This window comes from Nilaparvata lugens, chromosome 1 (genome assembly GCF_014356525.2).
Source record: "Nilaparvata lugens isolate BPH chromosome 1, ASM1435652v1, whole genome shotgun sequence".
Lineage (NCBI taxonomy): Eukaryota > Metazoa > Arthropoda > Insecta > Hemiptera > Delphacidae > Nilaparvata > Nilaparvata lugens.
Genome location: NC_052504.1, coordinates 3,719,970 through 3,741,308, shown reverse-complemented (window position 1 = coordinate 3,741,308; position 21,339 = coordinate 3,719,970). Strand labels below are relative to the sequence as shown.

The following is a 21,339-nucleotide window of genomic DNA, read 5'->3' as shown; positions in this document are numbered from 1 at the left end:
AGCGAGCCTGACGGCTAGTTATCCTCATATATTTATTGTCATTGTTTCTGATTACATCTAAAACTTCACTGACAATACATAATACACAAAAGTAATCAAAGATTGTGACATAGGGCTGTGCAAAGGTTAAAAATGAACTTTCTACTCGTGATATTTCTCCAAGTTTTTCGATTTGTATATCATCAAGCTATCAAAATGAAAAAGTTTTTCAGGAAAACATTTTTTTCCGATCATTACTTTTAGAGATAGGAGCGACTGAAGTTTGAATTTTTGGGACAGAACATTTCAAATTTGATTCGATATAAATCCATGAGATTTAGAGGATGGGTTCTTCATGGTATTGTTGATCTAGTAAAACAAAAATTCTCTGAAAATATCAATTTTTAAGATAGTCATTCAATTTACCAAAAATAACTCAACTAATAGTTATTTTTGGCTATTTTTAGTAAATTGAATAACTATTTTAAAAATTGATATATTAAGAATTTTTTTACTAGATCAACAATATACCAAGAAGAATCTATCCTCTAAATCTCATGGATTTATCTCTTACCGAATCTGAAATGTTCTGTCCCAAAAATTAAATCTTTAGGCGGTCAATGATTCAATGATTTTATTTAAGCCAATGTACATCAGTACATAAAATAGGTCACATACAACATTCTTATAAATAAAATACAATATACAATGTCAGCTTTTAAAAAGTCCAGTGTCTAATTGTCTTTTTGTGATGACTATTTTCACTATGTCCAACGTGTATTAATAATTAATATAATAAGAAATATAATCTGTCCACTTCTATTACCGATATAATATCATAATATATTATGTTTAATTTAATGAATGTTACAAAGTAATAAAGTATTAGCTATCAAATAGCATCAACAAACAAGTAAAGTACATCCCATACAATAGCAAATTACATCCCAGAAGTCACTCCCCACTATGTTCAACAATGCAACCCGCACAGCCACTCATTTCAAAAAAACTCACCAATTTTATAAAGAGGGGTATCCAAGAGCCATTTTTCGACCGTGCTGGCAAATAAGCTACTTGGCAAGGACCGAACTCTCTCGGGTAGGTGGTTATAGAATTTCACACCTGAAACAGGGAAACAAGATGAAATCTTGTGTAGTCTATTTCTATAGACATGCAGATCCGCACGATGTCTAGTATTATAATTATGTATATCCTCATTTCTGGCCAAATTGAATTCATACTTTTTTATTGCTAACAGACATTGGGAAATGTACACATTAAAAACAGTCATAATTTTACAATGCCGATAAAGAGGTTTACAGTGCTCAAGATAAGGAGCACCACACAACACGCGAATGGCTTTCTTCTGGAGGATCAATACTCTGTCTACCTCGCTTGAGTGACCCCATAGTTTCACGCCATACATGACAAGAGAATGAAAAAAGCATGGTAGGCCATCCTTGTGAATTCAAATGTCATTTCCATTTTGAGGCGCCTTAGCAGAAATATCACTCTGCTAAGCCTAGAGCACAAAACGTCTATATGCTCTCTCCAACACAGCTTGGGATCAAGAACAAATCCCAGAAGTCTAACTAACACAAGCTTCACTACCAAGAGTACCTCTAGCTAGGCTGAAAATGATAGCCTGTGTTTTCTCGTTATTCAATGTCAACCAATTTTCTACAAACCACCTAGCAGACACCTTGATATGGCGGAAGGTGTGGCTCGTTCATCAATTGGGCTAGTCAGTCGGGTCGAGCGAGGGGTTTGTTACCAGGTTACCACTGTCTGAAAAAATGGCTTTTGGTGGCCCTGAAAAGGGACCAAGATTGTTGCTGGTGGCCCTAAAAGGGACCAAGGCAGGCTAGATGTTTAGTAGTCGTCGACTGGCGCGATACCACGCCGCGCGAGGGTCCCGGGCAGGTCCGTCTGGTGCGAGAGCAGGCCGGCAGGGGCTCAAGTCAATGGTTTGCAGTCTCCACTCTGGTTTACCCGGGCTACGGAGAGGGCTGACCGGGTGATCTACTAGCCAGAGGTCGTGCCGAATCTCCGCCGGGAGGACCTCCTCGACCACTTCCTCGTTTAGAAGGGGCCTTCGGTCAAACCCCGGGCAGGCAGGGTCGTAGGCTTCCGCTGCACACACTCCGATGTCGGTTCGGCACCCAACCCGCGCATCCAGAACCGCGCGCCAGTTGTTAGGCTGGGGCGCTAAGTCTTGGGGCGCAGCTGGCGCGGCGGTGTACAGCCTCAGCCTCTCCTCCACCTGGCGAAGCCGACGTAGGGCCCTCCTCTTCTGGATTCGGCGGCCGGCTCGGTTCCTCCTAGGCATCGGCTGGGTAGTAGACAAGGAAGACACCTCAGGTTGCGGTTAGTCTCGCCATGGTTCCCTCATTGGCCTGCTCGCTGCTCTGCTCCTGGTCTCGGTAGTGGTCTCGGCTGGTAGTGGTCTCTGGTAGTGGTCTCGGCTGGTGGTCTCTTCTGGCTCTTCAGTGGAAGGCTGCTAGTGAGCAAGTGCTATCGAGGGTAGCTGAGTAGCCCCCTTTTATTCACAGTCCCCGAGTTCACCTGCGCTGCTATTGGCCGGCGGTGCTCGGCCAATAGAAACGCAGGAACGGGTGGCGGCGACTGAGGCGCACCCTGGTGGCGGGTGGGTCAACCACTCATTTGGTTGATGCGTGGCGTGGGGAGCAGAGCAGAGCGGCAGGCTGAAAGGTAGCGAACGCGAGGGAGGTATCAATTCCCCCCCCCCCCCGTTTGAGGTAGCCACGGCGAGAATTTATTGATTGCAAAAAACAAGATATAATGTTTACAAAATATACAAAAGTGCCATTGGGCGATAATTTTACAGAAGTGAGACCAGAAGGGTCTCCCCCAACAGGTGGGTTGTGGTCAATAATTACAGAAATAAGACCAGAAGGGTCTCCCCCAACAGGTGGGTTGTTATTCCAAGAGATGTTGCTGGTCGGTGGTTGGAGCCGGGCGTAGTTGAGTCTCGTACACCTTGATGGTCTCGTTGTCACGGGTGATCCAGTAGACAGCTCCTTGGTTGTGGGCGACCGTGTATGGTCCCTTCCATCTGGGTGCTAGGCCCGCGTGGAATTTCTGAGCCTTGTTTGAGAGTTGATGATTCCGTGTGAGCACCTGGTCGCCGATCTGGTAACGAGGCTGTGTCCTGTGCTTTCCGAATCTCTTCTAACAGTTCAGTTTCGGTTGCGATGCTTGCTAGCGTAGCGGGTTCACTGGTGACTGGCAGGATGTCGGGAGGCATGGTTCGTTCTAGTTGTTGACTGGTCTCCCCAACTTTTTCGTTGTCGGGTTGCCGTGACAGTGCGTCGGCGAACTGATTCTCTTTACCCGGGCAGTGTTCTAGGGTGAAGTCAAATTCTTGTAGGAGCAGGGCCCATCGAGTGAGTTTGGCGCGGCTGTCCTTTGCAGTTTGTAACCAGGTAATCACCTTATTGTCGGTACGGAGTATGAATGGCCTGCCTTCCAGGTAAGGGCGATATCGCTTTATTGCCCAGACAACCGCAAGGCACTCTTGTTCGTTACTGTGATACTGTTGTTCCGTGTGGTTCAGCTTGGCACTGGCGTATGCGATCACCTTACGGTCATTGTTGATTTCTTGGTATAGGACAGCCCCTATACCGACCTTGCTGGCGTCTGTCTGAGCTGTTGAGTTGAATTGTCATGGTGGCGGCCGTGGTGATGGAGGGTGGCATCTGCTCCATGAACAATTTTGCGTGTTGTTGCAGTAATACTGTTAACCGTCGGTGCTGGTCGCTGGGCGTGTCTTCTAGTAACTTGTCAACCAGGTGAGTGTCCATCTCTACTGAGACTGGTGGTTGCGCTATCCAGAAAATCGTATCTTGCTGCGTCTTGCCGTAGATTAGCCTGTCTTGCTCAAAGTCAAGCACTGCCTTATTCTCCCGAAACCATGGTCGTCCCAAGATGATGTCTTCGCGTAGGTCAGGTAGACCTAGGAAGGGAATATTTTGAATGTGCTGTTGGATCTGGAGTTCCAGATGTCCTTGTATGGCCGTTTCGCAGCTAGTGGGACGGTTGGCCAGCAGTACAGGTAGCTTCAGCGGTTGGATCCGTGTACCGTGGTCGAGGTGGGCAGCTCTCACGAAGTTGTGCGTTGCGGCTGAATCGAGTAGAGCGTGTAGTTGTTTACCCGCGAGGATGACAGGGATCCGGGGTAGAGTCTGTCCGTCTATCTGGATCACGGCTAGGTTCGGTGCTTGGCTGGGCAGTAATGACACTGAGGAAGCTGGTTGTAGTTGAACCTCGGCGGCGGCTCTCGATGGGGTGACCCTGCGGGTGCCGTAGGTTGAGGCGGCTTATATTTTGGTCGACTGTTGAGGTCGGTTTCCAGGTCGTTGGCGATCATGATCAGCTCTTCATAGTTCGTGGGACGAGCAGCTCGAACTAGGGTGCGAAGCTCGGAACTCAGCTGACCGATGAGCAGGGCGATCACCTCGTCTTCAGCCAGGTTGGTTCCTAAGCGCTGCTGTAGTTGGAGCTTCTGACGGATGAATCGCTCCACTGGCTGGTTCGGTTTGTGGGTGGTGCCATAAAATTCCGTGTGAGCGGCTGCGATTTTATGGGCTCCCGAGAAACGGGCCTGAAGTCGGTCACGGAACTGTTCCCAGGTGGTGACGAATTCTCCGTAGTCTCTCCACCAGGCGGCGGCGTCGTCTTGTAGTTGCGCTTTTAGAAGCATGACCCAGGTATAGCTGGGAATGTGGTGACCCTGTAGCAGCTCGGTACACTGTCGCATGAAGGTGATGGGGTCTTCATGGAGCTTGCCGCGGAAGAACGGTAGCAGGGTCGCTATGCTGGTCAGCTGGCTGAGGTTGCCGGTGTAGCTGACGGCTGGAGCCGGTAAGTTGGCCATGTTGCTGGTTGCGGTAGTGGCGTGACTAGAGGTTGACGGTGGAGCAGGCAGGTTGACGGTCAGCGCGCTGGGTTGCAGGGTGGTTGGTCGAGCGGGCTCGCTGGTGAAGGCGGGTGGCTGCGTTGCCCCGGTTTCGCTGGTGGAAGCGGGCGGCTGCGTCGTGCTGCTGTCGGTTTGACCGGTGGTCTGTGCAGGCCAGCCGGCGAATGTAGACTCGGTGTGCTGGCTGGTTGACTGCATCGAATCATCGGTGGTCGTATCTCCACTGTCTCCGGCTCCGGTTCTAGTCGCTACCATGTTCAGGTGTTATGGGCGCCACTGGGAAATTGCCTGTTCCCAGACAGGTATTCTGAATTGAAAGATTCAGAGACACATTTTGTTGAAAGAAAATAAGTTTGAATTTTTTGTGTGAAAAATTCAAGACATACATTTAGATGAAAAATTTAAGACATACATTTAGTTGAAAATTTAGGTTGACATTTTGTTTGAAAAAAAAGTTTTGACAGTGGTAACGGGTTACTGTATCTCCATACAGTGAGTGGCCCCACGTTGGCAGGCGCCAATAATTGATATGGCGGAAGGTGTGGCTCGTTCATCAATTGGGCTAGTCAGTCGGGTCGAGCGAGGGGTTTGTTACCACTGTCTGAAAAAATGGCTTTTGGTGGCCCTGAAAAGGGACCAAGATTGTTGCTGGTGGCCCTAAAAGGGACCAAGGCAGGCTAGATGTTTAGTAGTCGTCGACTGGCGCGATACCACGCCGCGCGAGGGTCCCGGGCAGGTCCGTCTGGTGCGAGAGCAGGCCGGCAGGGGCTCAAGTCAATGGTTCGCAGTCTCCACTCTGGTTTACCCGGGCTACGGAGAGGGCTGACCGGGTGATCTACTAGCCAGAGGTCGTGCCGAATCTCCGCCGGGAGGACCTCCTCGACCACTTCCTCGTTTAGAAGGGGCCTTCGGTCAAACCCCGGGCAGGCAGGGTCGTAGGCTTCCGCTGCACACACTCCGATGTCGGTTCGGCACCCAACCCGCGCATCCAGAACCGCGCGCCAGTTGTTAGGCTGGGGCGCTAAGTCTTGGGGCGCAGCTGGCGCGGCGGTGTACAGCCTCAGCCTCTCCTCCACCTGGCGAAGCCGACGTAGGGCCCTCCTCTTCTGGATTCGGCGGCCGGCTCGGTTCCTCCTAGGCATCGGCTGGGTAGTAGACAAGGAAGACACCTCAGGTTGCGGTTAGTCTCGCCGTGGTTCCCTCATTGGCCTGCTCGCTGCTCTGCTCCTGGTCTCGGTAGTGGTCTCGGCTGGTAGTGGTCTCTGGTAGTGGTCTCGGCTGGTGGTCTCTTCTGGCTCTTCAGTGGAAGGCTGCTAGTGAGCAAGTGCTATCGAGGGTAGCTGAGTAGCCCCCTTTTATTCACAGTCCCCGAGTTCACCTGCGCTGCTATTGGCCGGCGGTGCTCGGCCAATAGAAACGCAGGAACGGGTGGCGGCGACTGAGGCGCACCCTGGTGGCGGGTGGGTCAACCACTCATTTGGTTGATGCGTGGCGTGGGGAGCAGAGCAGAGCGGCAGGCTGAAAGGTAGCGAACGCGAGGGAGGTATCAAAATGTAGGTCGTTGATAGCTACTACGAAAAGGAAAGGGCCCAAAATGGAACCCTGGGGCACACCGTGCTTCACAGCTATGGGAGATTAAACCCTGCAATTCCAACTGACCACCTGTTTCCTGCCTGACAGATAGAAGCCAAGCATTCTCAGTGAACCAGGCTCTAGTCCATATCTTTCGAATTTTTTCAGCAAAATGCTATGTGAAATACAATCGAATGCTCTTGAGAGATCACACAGCAGAACAGAGGTGGATTCTCTCAACTCAAAAGACCTAAGAATCACCTGAAGAAGAGTCTCAACTGTTAAACTTGTAGACTTACCCTTTCTGAACCCAAACTCAAAAAGTAATGAACAGAAAAAAATGTTTTCCTGAGAAAACTTTTCCATTTTCATAGCTTGATGATAAGCAAATCAAAAAACTTTGAAAAATATCACAAGTAAAAAGTTTTCTTCAGCTTTTGCACAGCCTTAAACAGGACAACAATACAGAACTCGATCCACAGCTTGTAATGTGTCAATTTAATCTCATCAATGAACATTTTTTATTGCAATTCCATTTTAAAATATTATTAAAATGGCCACTAACATTCCGGCCCTTGGTTCATCAAATCCATGACCCTGATTGAAGAAGGTGGTATCATCTGCATAGCAGACAACACTTCTTCCATCCATGCGAGCTACGCTATTCACTGAAATCAAAAAGAGAAGTGGCCCCAGGACAGAGCCCTGAGGCACTCAACAGTAGAGATGTAAAGTTCGAATCACTTTACTGATCCGGGCCATGACCGAATCAATTTTAACGGGTCATGACCGAACGACACATATCTACTCCACAATTGATACAGTTTTGTATACGAGACAGCACACCAATAGCCAGTTAACTAGTGCCACCTGGTCGTGGGTTGGAATCCCGCAGTTAGGCATGAATGCTTCATCAACTCATCAAATCACTCTCACACTTTCCAGAACACAGGCACAAGCAAAAAACACTTTCGGCATCATAAGCAAATAGAATCAACTCTTTCACTCTCATTTTCTCTCTCATTGCTTGATCAAATTCTCCTATGATTCGTTAAAATTGATAGTGCTCAAATCTACAAATCCATATCTCAATTCTTCTTGCAAGTTAGTTGTAGAAACTTTGTCTCTCTGTTTCAGATTGAAATTGTGAAACATGAGAGTCCATTTGAACAAATTGACATTGAAATGAAGAATGAACCTTCTCATAGCAATACAGCTATTCATCAGGCAAGTATTTGCATTCTCAATGTACCTATTCACTCCGTGAGGAGGACAGTTGTTAAAATAGTTATATTTCTTGGTTTGTCATGTAGCTTATTAAATGCTATCCTTTCTTCTCATTCCATCTTTAGTTGATTCTCTGATGAAATCATGTGGAGAGAAATATCATAGGCCTATTAGAAAATCATGGGAAGAGAAATAAGAGTTTCAAAAACCATGTTAAGAGAAGTATGAGATTCAACTATCATTGTACTATATAAGTAGGTAACAAATGCATTTCATTAGCCCACCATCTGTTTGTGACAATTGGCAGTCAGATTAATAAGTTTGTAGTGGGGAGTGTAGTGATGTAGTATTAGGAAAAATTTATATTTTGTGATCAGAAAAATAATTATTCTAATCTACTCGATCAACATATATTTCCAGAGCTATAAATTTCTGAGTTTGTATGTTGACTTAGCAATCAAATGATTGTTCCCAAACTCTGCTCTCATTTGATCAAAGTACCACTGTTTGTGTATGAGCAGTGTTGAAGTGCGCATGCGCAAGTTGGAAAAGTAACTCTGGTTGTAGCTCTACATATTTCAAAGTTTTATGATATTTGGTGAATTGTTGAAGAGTTATATTCGTGTTGATACGTACTGCACTGCGTAGTGGTGGTTTATTGAAATAGTCAAGTGAATTCCTTGTGAGTGGTGAGTAGCACAAGCAACGGAAAAATAGGTTTTGCCTGTGGGTTTAACCTAACTTTTAGCCGGTTGTACTTATTAGTTTCGACTGAAATAGTGTCAGTGCACGCTTACTGGTACTGTATACATCAGAATATAAACAGGTATATAAACTGAACATAGTGTAGCTGGTCAACGGACTGTTTGTTATCGGTTTCCGTGCCGCGTTAACTGATTTGAGGGCTTGTTTCTCTTGCAACTGTAAACTGTAGTCGGTGCATACTCAAGATTAGTAGTAGAATCTTTTGTTTTATCGCTCAGATAAACGTTCTGCCTACAACTGTTTATATAGATATTGTTGTTTCGTTTCTTATTATTGGGTATATTCGTTGCATTGCGGCGTCTCTGGTTCCCATGACAACGGAGCGCAGTGAACGGAGCGGGAAGAGATAGAGTTTGAACTGTCAACTTTTCCACTACACCTTCACATACTGGTTAACTCAATACCACCATGTCTATCCAAATTTTTAAAACAAAAACAGGTAATAAAGCAATAAAGGTAGACGGTCACAGTTATAGAAAGGATCGAGATTTAGTAAATGGACAAGTTTCATGGCGATGTTTGACGTTTGGTTGTTCTGCTTCTATGAAAACGAACAGTGCTATTAATAAAGTTATGGGAGCTTCAGGTACCCATAATCATTCAGTTTCGGATATCAACACAGGGTCACGAGTTTCAAACATTGATACTACTCCCTCAAAATCACCAAATAAGGTAATTGAGTTGTTATCGACTCCAAAATCGCGAGAGATGGGTGTCAATACACATAACACTAGAACCGTTGGAGATAATGAGACTCCAAAATCGCGAGAGATGGGTGTTAATACACCCAACATTAGAACTGTTAGGGATGACGAGACTTGCAGTATACGTGATTTAGAGCTCTTACAACAAAGAGATGACCTTATAAATATGGTGAGAGATTTGAAATTAGAAATAGAACAGTTGAAATGTGAAATTCAGAGTCAGAGTGAGGATTCGAATCAATTAATTAAGTCACTTGAGTACAAAAATGAATCTCTATTAGAAAGAGTGCAGTCAATGTCTACTTCTATTGAAGCATTGGAGGCGGATAACTTAGCTTTAAGAAATGAGAGAGTTGTGGAGCGAGGAGAGACTAATAAATGGAGGACCCTACATGATAAATTGTACGTTGAGTCGGGAAATTATGAAGAAACACAGTCAAACGGTGAAATCCCTAATTGTTGTAATAGGAGGTCGTCTAATCGAAAGACCAAGAATCAATCCGGACAATCTAATGCTAGTGTCACTTGTGAGGCTAAAATACATCATTACGCTGATAGTCAAGGGAGAAATGTCTGCAGAGAGTTCATGAAGAATAACAGCTACAATTTTACCTCTTTTGTAAAGCCGGGTGCGAAGTTCCGGGATGTCTTACCCAATAACCTTGATAGCTTTGGTGCAAAGGACTTTGTCATAATTCAAGCCGGCTCAAATGATGTAAGCAAGAATGAGGCTGACGACGTTCTAATAGCGTTGCGACGGAGTTTGGCGGCACTGTATAGGACAAATGTTCTTGTTTTTTCAATTCCTCTTCGGTACGACCTGGCAGACTGGTCCTGCGTCAACGTCGCAATCAAGGAAACTAATAGGTCAATGTTGAAAATATGTAGCCTGTATCCACACGTAAAATTCATGGACATTAGTAACCTAGGACGAAGATTTTTCACACGTCATGAATTGCACTTGAATGGTTTTGGAAAAGCGTATATAGGTGATAGGATTGTTAAGTATGTTGAGGAGTATTTTTCATATTTGAGCTCATTTCCTCCCATTACTCTTCCACTTAGTTCTTTTTTAGAAGAGTAGTTGGGCAAAAATTTTATTTGAATTACACTTCTGTTGATAGACATTCTGTGATTGGTGTTTGTTCTGATCAAATCAATTTAGATGCTCAATGTGATAAGAATAATTTTACACAACCCTTTTGTAATGAACAGAATAATAGAATTGAAAAAATTAGAATGGGTTTCATTAATATGCAGGGTTTGATAAGTAAGGAAGACTTGTTAAATGAGTTTGCTATTGATAACAGTATTGATATTATTTGTGTAAGTGAACATTGGTGTAGAGAGTCTCAACTGTCTTTTTTAAAACTAGATGATTATTTTCTTTGTAATAGTTTTTATAGAACACTTCACATTCGAGGTGGAGTGGCAATCTTTATAAAAAAATCAGTTAAGGATTTTGACCATTTGAATGTAGATTTTCTTTGCAGGGAGTTGGACTTTGAAGCCACATGTGTTGTCAATCGTGTTTCCAAATTGATAATCACATCAATTTTTAGATCTCCTAATGGTAACAGTAGAGTTTTCTTGGAACAATTGGAAGAACTGTTTAACTTCTTGCATGGGCTAGCATTTAAAAACTATCATTTATTCGTAGGTGGAGATGTGAACTCGGATTTTGACTTGAATAGAGATAGACGTAGCACTTTTGAGCTGAAAAACTTATTAAGGCAATTCAACATGACATTCACAAATGTCGTAAATACAAGAGATAATGCTTGCCTTGATAATATATTTACTAATATTAGGAGTACTGTTGTTTCAAATAAGGTTCTTCCTTTCCCGTACTCGGATCATGATTTTCTGACCATTGAATCTGTTGAGCTTGCACATAGTAGTAATGTTAAAAAATATAATACCGAATCAAAGCTAGTACAAACAAGACCTATGACTGCTGACAAAATAAATAAATTTAGAAATTCCTTGTATAGTACTGACTGGTATGATATATATAGTAAAAAAGAACCAGCTAATGATCTGTTTTCATATTTCTTTTCTAAATTCTTAAGAATATTCAACTATAACATTCCTGAAAGAACTTGTAAAGTTTCCTACAATAGAGGCAAGCAGAATAAGAAAAACAGTTGGTACAGTTCACAGTTGGCAGCCCTAAAGCAGCGAATGTTTTTACTAATGAGTCTAAATGATAAGTTCAAAACTGCCGAAACAAAATCTGCTTACATAGAATGTAGAAATAGGTATAAGAAATCAATAAGAGAAGCAAAAAAAATCTATAACACTGAATACATTGAAAAATCAAAAAACAGGTGTCAGGCTGCATGGAAAATTATAAACACAGTTGCTGATAATGATGTTAATGCTAGAAAGAGTGTTCCTCTGCATCCAGATGTTCTAAACAATTATTTTATTCAGTCTGTTAAAGATATTCAAGACTCATTGAATGGACCAGGTAGATTGTCATTGGATCTAGAATCTGTTAAGGGACCCAGTTTGACTGCTAACTTTAATTTCTGTGAAGTGCTCCCTGAACAAGTGTCAGACATTGTCAAAGGTTTTAAATCTTCTAATAGCTGTGATATTTACGGCATGTCTGTCAACTTATTAAAGGAGGTGATAGATAGTTTTGTGAAGCCTCTTACACATTGTCTAAATAAATGCTTAGCGGAAGGAGTATTTCCAGAGGAGCTCAAGAAGTCGAGGGTGGTGCCTATTTACAAAAAGGGTGATAGAGATTGTCCAAGTAGTTATAGACCAATATCTATTGTACCTGTTCTAGCAAAAATACTTGAAACTATAGTATATAATCAACTGTCTGACCATTTTGAGCGTTTAAATATCATAGCACCTTCTCAATTTGGCTTTAGAAAAAATAAATCCACTGTAGATGCTCTTCTCAAATTAACTAAGAGTGTATTGCAAGCATTTGAACAGGGAAACTATGCTCTGGCCACCTTCTGTGACATAAGTAAGGGATTCGACTGTGTTGATCATACAATTCTTTTGGAAAAGATGAGCTATTATGGAACAGGTCAGAATGCTCTCAAATTTTTAAAGTCCTACCTAATGAATCGTAGTCAACTAGTAACTGTAGGTAGCATTAGCAACAAGTCGTCGTTGTTGAAGGTTGAGTCGGGTGTGCCACAAGGCTCGATACTTGGTCCTTTCTTATTTTTGGTTGCGATCAATGACATTTCAGCTTTCGTCAAGACTGATACAATTTTGTATGCAGATGATACCACTTTCTTTAACCTGAACAGTGATCTGAACATTCTGAGCCAGGAAAGCAAACACACTATGGAAAAAGCATCTCTATGGTTCAATGCAAATAGCTTTGTTCTTAATAACAGTAAAACTGAACAACTTAATTTTAATTTAAAAAGAGGACCTCCAGTGAATAATCCAGCGAGTGTGAAATTTTTAGGGATTCATATGGACTCAAAGCTCACATGGGAGCCACATATCAAATATGTCAGCTCAAAGCTTAGCAGAGTAATTCATTTGCTCAGAAGTCTATCCGGTGTAGTACCTATGAAATATTTAAGAACGGCCTATTTTTCTTTCTTTCATAGTATAATATCTTATGGCCTCATCCTTTGGGGTAATGCTTCTCAGATCAATGATGTTCTACTCATTCAAAAGAAAGCTTTAAGAATTATAACTAACTCATCATATCTTGAGCATTGCAAACCATTGTTCATTAATCAAAAAATTCCAACTGTGATAAACTTGTATGTATATTATGTCCTCATTTATACCCATAAGAACCTATCCTGTCTGCAGTTGAGAAGTGATGTTCATTCAATTAACACTAGGTGCAGAAATCGCATTGATATACAGCACCAAAGACTGACAAAATCTCTTAATAGTTTTGAGATCACAGGACAAAAACTGTTCAACAAACTGCCTTCCCATTTACATAATGTATCACAAAAGATATTTAAACGAAAGATATATAGTTGGCTAGTATTAAATCCGTTTTATAAATTGACTGAATTCGATGAGTGCCTAGTAAATATATGTTAGTAAATAATTAGTATCTGTCTATAAGTGTTGGTTAGTCTGATTATCTTGTTATCTAAATTCAACTTCTCTTCATCACTCAACTGTGATACTATTGTACAAACTTCCAAATGTATTTATTGTTGTTGTTATTCTATTTGTTAATATTATAATAATATCTATTTGTTCTATTTTACAATATTAACCATCATTACATGAGCATTGTGTATATACTACTGTAGAAGTGTGTGACTTGAACTTTTCGTTGTTATGTTATATATTGACGTTGTCTATGCTGTAAAGGTTTTTCGACAATAAAATTTTATTTATTTATTTAGTGTTGTAATGTGAATATATTCTGCAGATGGCGACAGTTGCAGTAGATAGCAGCCAAGAACCAGCGCCAGAGTGCAGCACTGCATTCGCTCCAACCGATAATGACTTCAGCCAACAACATTATTTAATCCCTGGCTACAATCTAATATTCATCAAAGAAGAAGGTAAGATATAACTGTGTCTTGTTAGTCATATCAAAGAAATGTATTTGACAACACATATTTGAATCAAATAAGCTTTCAAGTTAAGCTGAGAAACACTGTTCAAGAATAATTATTACTAAACGAAATCCAAATTAAATGCTGTAATTCACCACGAAGTCTTCTGCTACTGCAAATATTGATAACAGGGTAAACAGCTAGATGGAAATTCAATGAGCGCTACTGTTCAAAAATTATTTGTCAGCATGGGAGTCGAACCCAGTACCTACTAATTGCCGGTCAGGAATGCTTACCCTTGAACCAAACTGACAATCTCTGGATAGCAGCGCTCATTTTATACGAAGCCATAGCGGCCAGCCAGTCTACAGATAGAAATTACTGAGATATTGCAATTATTCAAATGTATTTTCCATCTGTTCAAGAATAGTTTGTTGTATATTTTCTCAAGTAATGTTGTATGTTTATTTTTGTAGATTCCCAAGATGGAGAAGACATTTCAGAAGAAGTTGACTTTGGCGCAGTGAAGAGTGAAGCAGAGATGTGGCCTTCTATCAGCGGCACTGCCAATGCAGCAGAAGTGGGTGGACTGGATGCACATTTAATCTCTCCAGTGGAAAAGTGCACTGAGCCAACTATGGCTGGCAAAAAGACCAAGCTCTACAGCTGTTCTGACTGCAGCTATGAAACAACATGGATTGCTGCTTTGAAGAGACACATTAGAACACACACTGGGGAAAACCATTCAGTTGCGAATTTTGTGACTACAAATGTGCTATTTCAGCCAATTTGAAGAAACATATCAGAATACATACAGGTGAAAAACCATTTAGTTGCGAATTTTGTGACTACAAATGTGCTATTTCAGCCAGTTTGAAGAAACATATCAGAATACATACAGGTGAAAAACCATTTAGTTGCGAATTTTGTGACTACAAATGTGCTATTTCAGCCAGTTTGAAGAAACATATCAGAATACATACAGGTGAAAAACCATTTAGTTGCGAATTTTGTGACTACAAATGTGCTATTTCAGCCAGTTTGAAGAAACATATCAGAATACATACAGGTGAAAAACCATTTAGTTGCGAATTTTGTGACTACAAATGTGCTATTTCAGCCAGTTTGAAGAAACATATCAGAATACATACAGGTGAAAAACCATTTAGTTGCGAATTTTGTGACTACAAGGTATTTAGCATGGTCAGTTTCTCCCAGCAATGGACACCGGCACGGGGTAGATGTGGACGAAACACAGGATGAGGCATGTATTTGTAGGTTTATATTTGTGGGTTGAGTACTGATGTTTGGTGAGAAGGTTATGAAATTACTTTTTTTATAGTTAAGTGTCAAGGTGTTATTATCTAACCAGGATTTGATAACCTTCAGTCCCTCCACTGCTAGGTCATTCACCTCCTTCCATGACCCACCCGTAAAAGTTACTGTGGTATCATCTGCAAATGAAATTAGAGTTCTCTCTTCATTGCTGAACCTGAGTAGATCATTGACATAGATGAGAAATAATATTGGGGAAAGTACAGTTCCCTGTGGTACTCCATAATCTGTTAAGCTAATTTGATGAGATTTATTTCCAACAGTAATGACCTGTGCTCTGTTTTTTAGATAATTTTCAAATAATTGCAATTGTCTGTCTCGAATTCCTATATTTTCTAGCTTTTTCAACAATTTTCTATGTGGTATTGTGTCGAATGCTTTGGACAAGTCTAGGAATACAGTGAGTGTTTTCTTTCTATTAACAAAATTATCCGTTACTATTGATATTAAATGTGATATGGCGTCCTGAGTGTTTTTACCAGCCTGAAAGCCATATTGATTTTTATGGAGTATTTTAAATTTTTCCAAATAGCTTATTATTCTTTTTTTTATTATCTTCTCCATAATCTTTGATAAATTGGAAAGCAGGCTTATGGGTCGATAGTTTGAAGGGTCATTCATATTGCCAGCCTTATGAAGTGGAACAACTCTTGCAATCTTGAACTCCTTTGGAAAGTGCCCATGCTCGAAACATTCATTAATAATGAAAGCCAGAGGTTTTGCTATGTATTCGGATATCTTTTTCAAACATACACTACTAATTCCATCAATGCCAGGTGAGGAGTCACTTTTCAACGAGTTTATAGTGTTTATTATTTCCTGTTCATTTGTGGGGAACCAGAACAAACAATTTGGAAGATTGGGAACACGACGATCAGTTGTATTATCTATAATTATATTTTCTTGTAATTTTTCAGCATATGTTTTGCCGACTTCAGAAAAATATTTATTTAATGTTATAGGTTCAATTTTAATATCAGAATTTTTTTTCTTTGTATCCAGTAATTCATTTATACAATTCCAGAGTTTTCTACTGTTGGATTTATTTTCTGTTATCTTATTTTTAAAGTAATTTTGTTTTGCTTCTTTTATTAGATTTCTTAAAACATTCCTATACCTATTGTATTCCATTTTCAGTTCAAGATTGAAAGGCTGTCTTGCCACGTTTTTAGACATTTTATCTCTCTTCCTTATACAGTTAACCAAACCAATGCTAATCCAGTTTTTTAGTGGTTTCAGTTTATGCTTTAGATTGACTTTAGTTTTTGAATTTGTTATATGGTTATTAAGTTTGTCAATAAATTTACCAGTCAAACTCTCTATGTCTGTGTAGTTTACTATATCATTCCATGTTTCGGTTTTTAAATCATCATTAAGTTTTCTATAATTTATTTTTTCAAAAACATTATTCTCATTTGGTTCACAAATGCGGCCCCTGAATCCCAAACAGAGGGATGTTCCAAAATGATCAGTGATATCAATCTTCAATATCGCCCCCAAAACCTCCTCTGATTCGGATGATTCATTCTTATAGAACATGTGATCCAGACATGATATTGAATTATTCTGTACTCTTGTGGGTTTATTTATATATGACTGAAAACCGTTTAAGTGTAGAAGGCTGCAATATTCATTAACTAGATTTGTGTTGAGATTTATGTTGATATTTATGTCACCGACCAAAACAATGTTTTTCTTACTATTTAAATCCTGTAAGCATTGATCAAGGTCCTCAAGAAACTGACCAACCGGCAGTGATGGAGACCTGTATATCGCAAGAATCGTGATATCTTTTTTCAGCCGTGGATCGTGAATATCTAAAATGATACAATTTGCAGATACAAAGTTACTATTTAAAGTTTCAGCTTTCAAATCAATTCTAACAAATATGCAAATTCCATCACACTTATTTAATGTAGCTGGTGAATCAATTTCATAGTATCCATTTAGATTGAAATTGAATTCATGTCTGTCCGTCATCCAAGTCTCCGACAAAACTATCAAATCATACTTCGTTTTACAGTTTTGCAGAAAGCATGAGAATTCATCAAAGTTTCTATTTAGGCTGCGTATATTCAAGTGCAATATATTTAAATACGATTCACAGTTTCCATGAAATTTACTTGAAGGATGGAATTCAAATACATTTTCTATTTCTAATGTTTCATAACAACCATCCTCAACATCTCCACCAAAATCATTCAATAATACCATATGAATGTCCGAAAACAACAACTAATGTATGCAAAAATGGAAATAATGAAAAACAGAATGGGATAAGGAAAAAATATCAGTAGATAAACTAAAATATATGGAATAAGTAGCAGAAGCAAAAAGAAAAAAAAATTATATACATATATAGAGCATCCTGAGCACAGCCGTGCGTCATCTAAAATTTAAGCTAATTCAGCGCAATATTATGAGCATAATACATTGAATAAAATGATTTTCCTTTTCATCAAGCCAGATAGGCGGAATACAATACAAGCTATAAAGACCAACGCTTCGAGGGTTTAGATTCTTATTCAACACAAGACAAAATACCAGATCAAAAACCTTGCATATAATGTTCAATAAATATATTGTCAACATTTATATTTGGTCAGTTTCCTATCCTCCAAGCAATCGAGCTTCAAAGATTAAGATAGCAGATGTAAGAAGGTTGAAATAAGCAAACATCATGTAATCGAAAATAATAAGATAGCCGTTTGGCAGATAAGGCCATGGCACGCTTTGGTCAGTAATATCATTTTTGAAACAATTTCGATAACCGATTTGGGAGAAGTGAAGCCGATAAATATGCACTGCAACAAATACGATTCAGATAAACAAGCGTTCATCAGATTGTAAAGCCTCACTTAATACTCATTTGAATTTCTTCAATAGTTTAATCAATAAAATGTATTCAACTTCCTCTTAAGGCTTGTGCAGTGTGTAATCTAGACGAAGTGATAATAAAAGCATGGAAAATCACATAGAACACACTAAAGTCTATTGAAATGATAAATTATTTGTTAAAGAGAAAATGTTCTTCTACACTACCGTAATGAGACTTTAATTCGTTATTATGAATTTTACCTCGCCACTATGAAACCATATCTGTACTGCTCTTACTTCATAATTCATAACTATGGGTGCGTACACAAAGAAAGCTGGTTGCCGGCGCCGGAAAACCAGCCGCTGTAAGCGCGTCCCGGCTTGAGAAGAACTTAACATGGTTTCAAGTGTGCCCGTACACAGTAAACGCCGGTGCCGGCTCAACAAGCGCAACAAGCGCGAGCTGCCGGCGTCAACCGGCAAACAAGTATGAAGAGAACATTCTTGTAGCCGGTTTCCAGCAACTGGCTCAGTCTGCGAGTGGTCTCTGTACTGTGCTTACAGTTAGTCTCCAGTACAGTCTCTGTACTGCAGTTGGTTAGCGTAGTGTGTCACCTTTTAGTTGCGGAAACAAGTGATGGTATTCACCAAGTTTCTTCCTATGTCTATTAATAACATGAACACCGAATTTCCTCCTTTGCAATAATTTTAAATGAACACTCTCCGCCAAAAACACATCATCACTAGACGAAGACATCTTTGACACTGCTCAAAGTGAACTGACTTGTCGCGCTTGTTACCAGCTTTCTTTATGTACGGCTTCAAGCTTTTACCGCGCTTATAAGCTCGAGGAGCAAGCTGCTGGTTTTCCGGCGCCGGCAACCAGCTTTCTTTGTGTACGCACCCTTAGGTTTGAACACTTGTAACATTTATTTGTATGAGGATAAGTTGAATTTGATTTAATATAGTAGACCTAAAAGGTGGTACTATAACTCAATAGGCTACAGTGCTTCCTCGGAAGTACCTAATTTCACATTTCCTCAAATTTCTCTATAATGTTTTGAATCATTTCTAAGCAAAAATTATTTGCGAATTATCTATTTTAGAATACTCCAGAGATTTTTAAAACCAAAATTTCCCTATCAATTTATTATGAATCCAACAAGAATTCTACTAAAAAAAAAAATAACATTATATCTGGCTTACTCTCTTATCTCACTTGTTTTAAAAAACAATAATGTGATTACGCAGTGATAAATAATCCTGAGCTCAATTCAACTTTTCTATGAAACTATTCTATTTTATGCAACAATATATTAATCCACCACATGATAGCATCGATCACATAAGAACGAAGTCACTACTATTTTAATGAACATTACTACTTATAATGAACAATATCATTTACCACCAGCAGATGTTATAATTACTTAATAAATACAATTAAATAAATGCCATGAATTTTAAATTGAAAACAAATTTAAATAAATTAAAAATATCAATGTTATTTTCTGTAAATACCGATCGACTCAAGAGTAATCGGCGACCCCGTCTTATGTTTCATATCGCTCACACCTCATTATCATGTCCAAGATATTGCAAGGAAAAATCAAAACAATTAAATTAAATCAGTAATAATATGTGATTGAATATCCGAATATTTTCTCTACTCACAGTTTCTTTAATATTTTAGATGTTAGATGAAGATCTTAAGTCCTTTCAATCTTTCCGTGTCCTAATGTGTTTCAAGTCCTCCTCATCTTTCAGAAGATAAACCGTCTCTCCGTCCTCACCTCTCACCTTCACTCTCCCGACGCGGTCAATCCACAGGCGTCGTACTCCCTTATCTCCAAGTATTTGCCTCGCCTGAGCAAACAACTTTCTTCTTTTTTTGGTGAGGGATTGATTTAGGTATATTGTATTGTTTCCCTGGATGTTGATGTGATTCGTAGTTAAATTTTTGGCTCGGCGGCCACTCAGCAACGCATCAGCATCCGCGCGTCGCACAAAACGAACCACTATCGCCGCTGCTGCTGTTTTTGGTTGATTTCTTCTTTTTGGTAGCCGGTGACACGCATCTATTGAAGAATAGTCTAAATTCACGTTTAGCACCTTTCCAATATTAATAATATGATCCGGAATGTTTTCGTTTTTAATTTCTGGTATACCATGCACTTCAACCGTATTTCGTCGTCCGTACTGATCCAGTTCATCCTGCTGCAGTTCCGTCTCTCTAAGTCTGGCCCTCAACGTCGCATTCTCGCTCTTTAAAGATGAAATCTGCTCCTTTTGCACGGTCATGTCCTGTGCGCTTGCCTCCAACATAGCTTTACAAGTATCTATGTCGGCGCTCAGTTTCGTATAGAGTTCATCCTTCATCTTTTCGAGTAGCTGATTCATTTGATCAAGTGTAATTGGGTCTCCCTGCGCTGCTGAACCTGTCGCTACTTGGTCCTTTCTTATTTTTGGTTGCGATCAATGACATTTCAGCTTTCGTCAAGACTGATACAATTTTGTATGCAGATGATACCACTTTCTTTAACCTGAACAGTGATCTGAACATTCTGAGCCAGGAAAGCAAACACACTATGGAAAAAGCATCTCTATGGTTCAATGCAAATAGCTTTGTTCTTAATAACAGTAAAACTGAACAACTTAATTTTAATTTAAAAAGAGGACCTCCAGTGAATAATCCAGCGAGTGTGAAATTTTTAGGGATTCATATGGACTCAAAGCTCACATGGGAGCCACATATCAAATATGTCAGCTCAAAGCTTAGCAGAGTAATTCATTTGCTCAGAAGTCTATCCGGTGTAGTACCTATGAAATATTTAAGAACGGCCTATTTTTCTTTCTTTCATAGTATAATATCTTATGGCCTCATCCTTTGGGGTAATGCTTCTCAGATCAATGATGTTCTACTCATTCAAAAGAAAGCTTTAAGAATTATAACTAACTCATCATATCTTGAGCATTGCAAACCATTGTTCATTAATCAAAAAATTCCAACTGTGATAAACTTGTATGTATATTATGTCCTCATTTATACCCATAAGAACCTATCCTGTCTGCAGTTGAGAAGTGATGTTCATTCAATTAACACTAGGTGCAGAAATCGCATTGATATACAGCACCAAAGACTGACAAAATCTCTTAATAGTTTTGAGATCACAGGACAAAAACTGTTCAACAAACTGCCTTCCCATTTACATAATGTATCACAAAAGATATTTAAACGAAAGATATATAGTTGGCTAGTATTAAATCCGTTTTATAAATTGACTGAATTCGATGAGTGCCTAGTAAATATATGTTAGTAAATAATTAGTATCTGTCTATAAGTGTTGGTTAGTCTGATTATCTTGTTATCTAAATTCAACTTCTCTTCATCACTCAACTGTGATACTATAGTAGAAACGTCCAAATGTATTTATTGTTGTTGTTATTCTATTTGTTAATATTATAATAATATCTATTTGTTCTA

General features: G+C 40.0%; 3 protein-coding genes across 45 annotated transcripts in view; 2 read left to right on the top strand and 1 right to left on the bottom strand.

Annotated features, from left to right (window-relative positions):
- Window positions 1-21,339, top strand: part of LOC111055396 (gastrula zinc finger protein 5-1-like) — a 116,221-nt gene that overhangs the window by 8,819 nt on the left and 86,063 nt on the right. For 36 of the 43 annotated variants that reach the window (XR_005571229.1, XM_039427740.1, XM_039427709.1 and 33 more), the window contains one exon: window positions 7,628-7,717. The exons of 6 other annotated variants lie outside the window; for them this stretch is intronic. Coding sequence is in view for 36 of the 37 variants with exons in the window: in XM_039427740.1 (XP_039283674.1) it covers window positions 7,628-7,717 (90 nt within the window). In the remaining variant the exon portion in view is untranslated. Of the gene's footprint in view, window positions 1-7,599; window positions 7,718-21,339 lie in introns of all 43 variants that reach the window. One more of the 43 variants, XM_039427768.1, reaches the window with a different exon arrangement.
- On the bottom strand, window positions 983-20,300 carry LOC120351272. Its single transcript, XM_039427925.1, has 2 exons — window positions 19,530-20,300; window positions 983-1,101 (listed from the first exon to the last, which is right to left on the bottom strand). Exon 1 carries the CDS (start codon window positions 20,253-20,255, stop codon window positions 19,575-19,577), a length of 681 nt encoding a protein of 226 aa, XP_039283859.1. The 5' UTR covers window positions 20,256-20,300; the 3' UTR covers window positions 983-1,101; window positions 19,530-19,574.
- LOC120351193 lies at window positions 8,887-21,330 on the top strand. Its single transcript, XM_039427526.1, has 2 exons — window positions 8,887-12,367; window positions 20,307-21,330. Exons 1-2 carry the CDS (start codon window positions 10,426-10,428, stop codon window positions 21,170-21,172), a joined length of 2,808 nt encoding a protein of 935 aa, XP_039283460.1. The 5' UTR covers window positions 8,887-10,425; the 3' UTR covers window positions 21,173-21,330.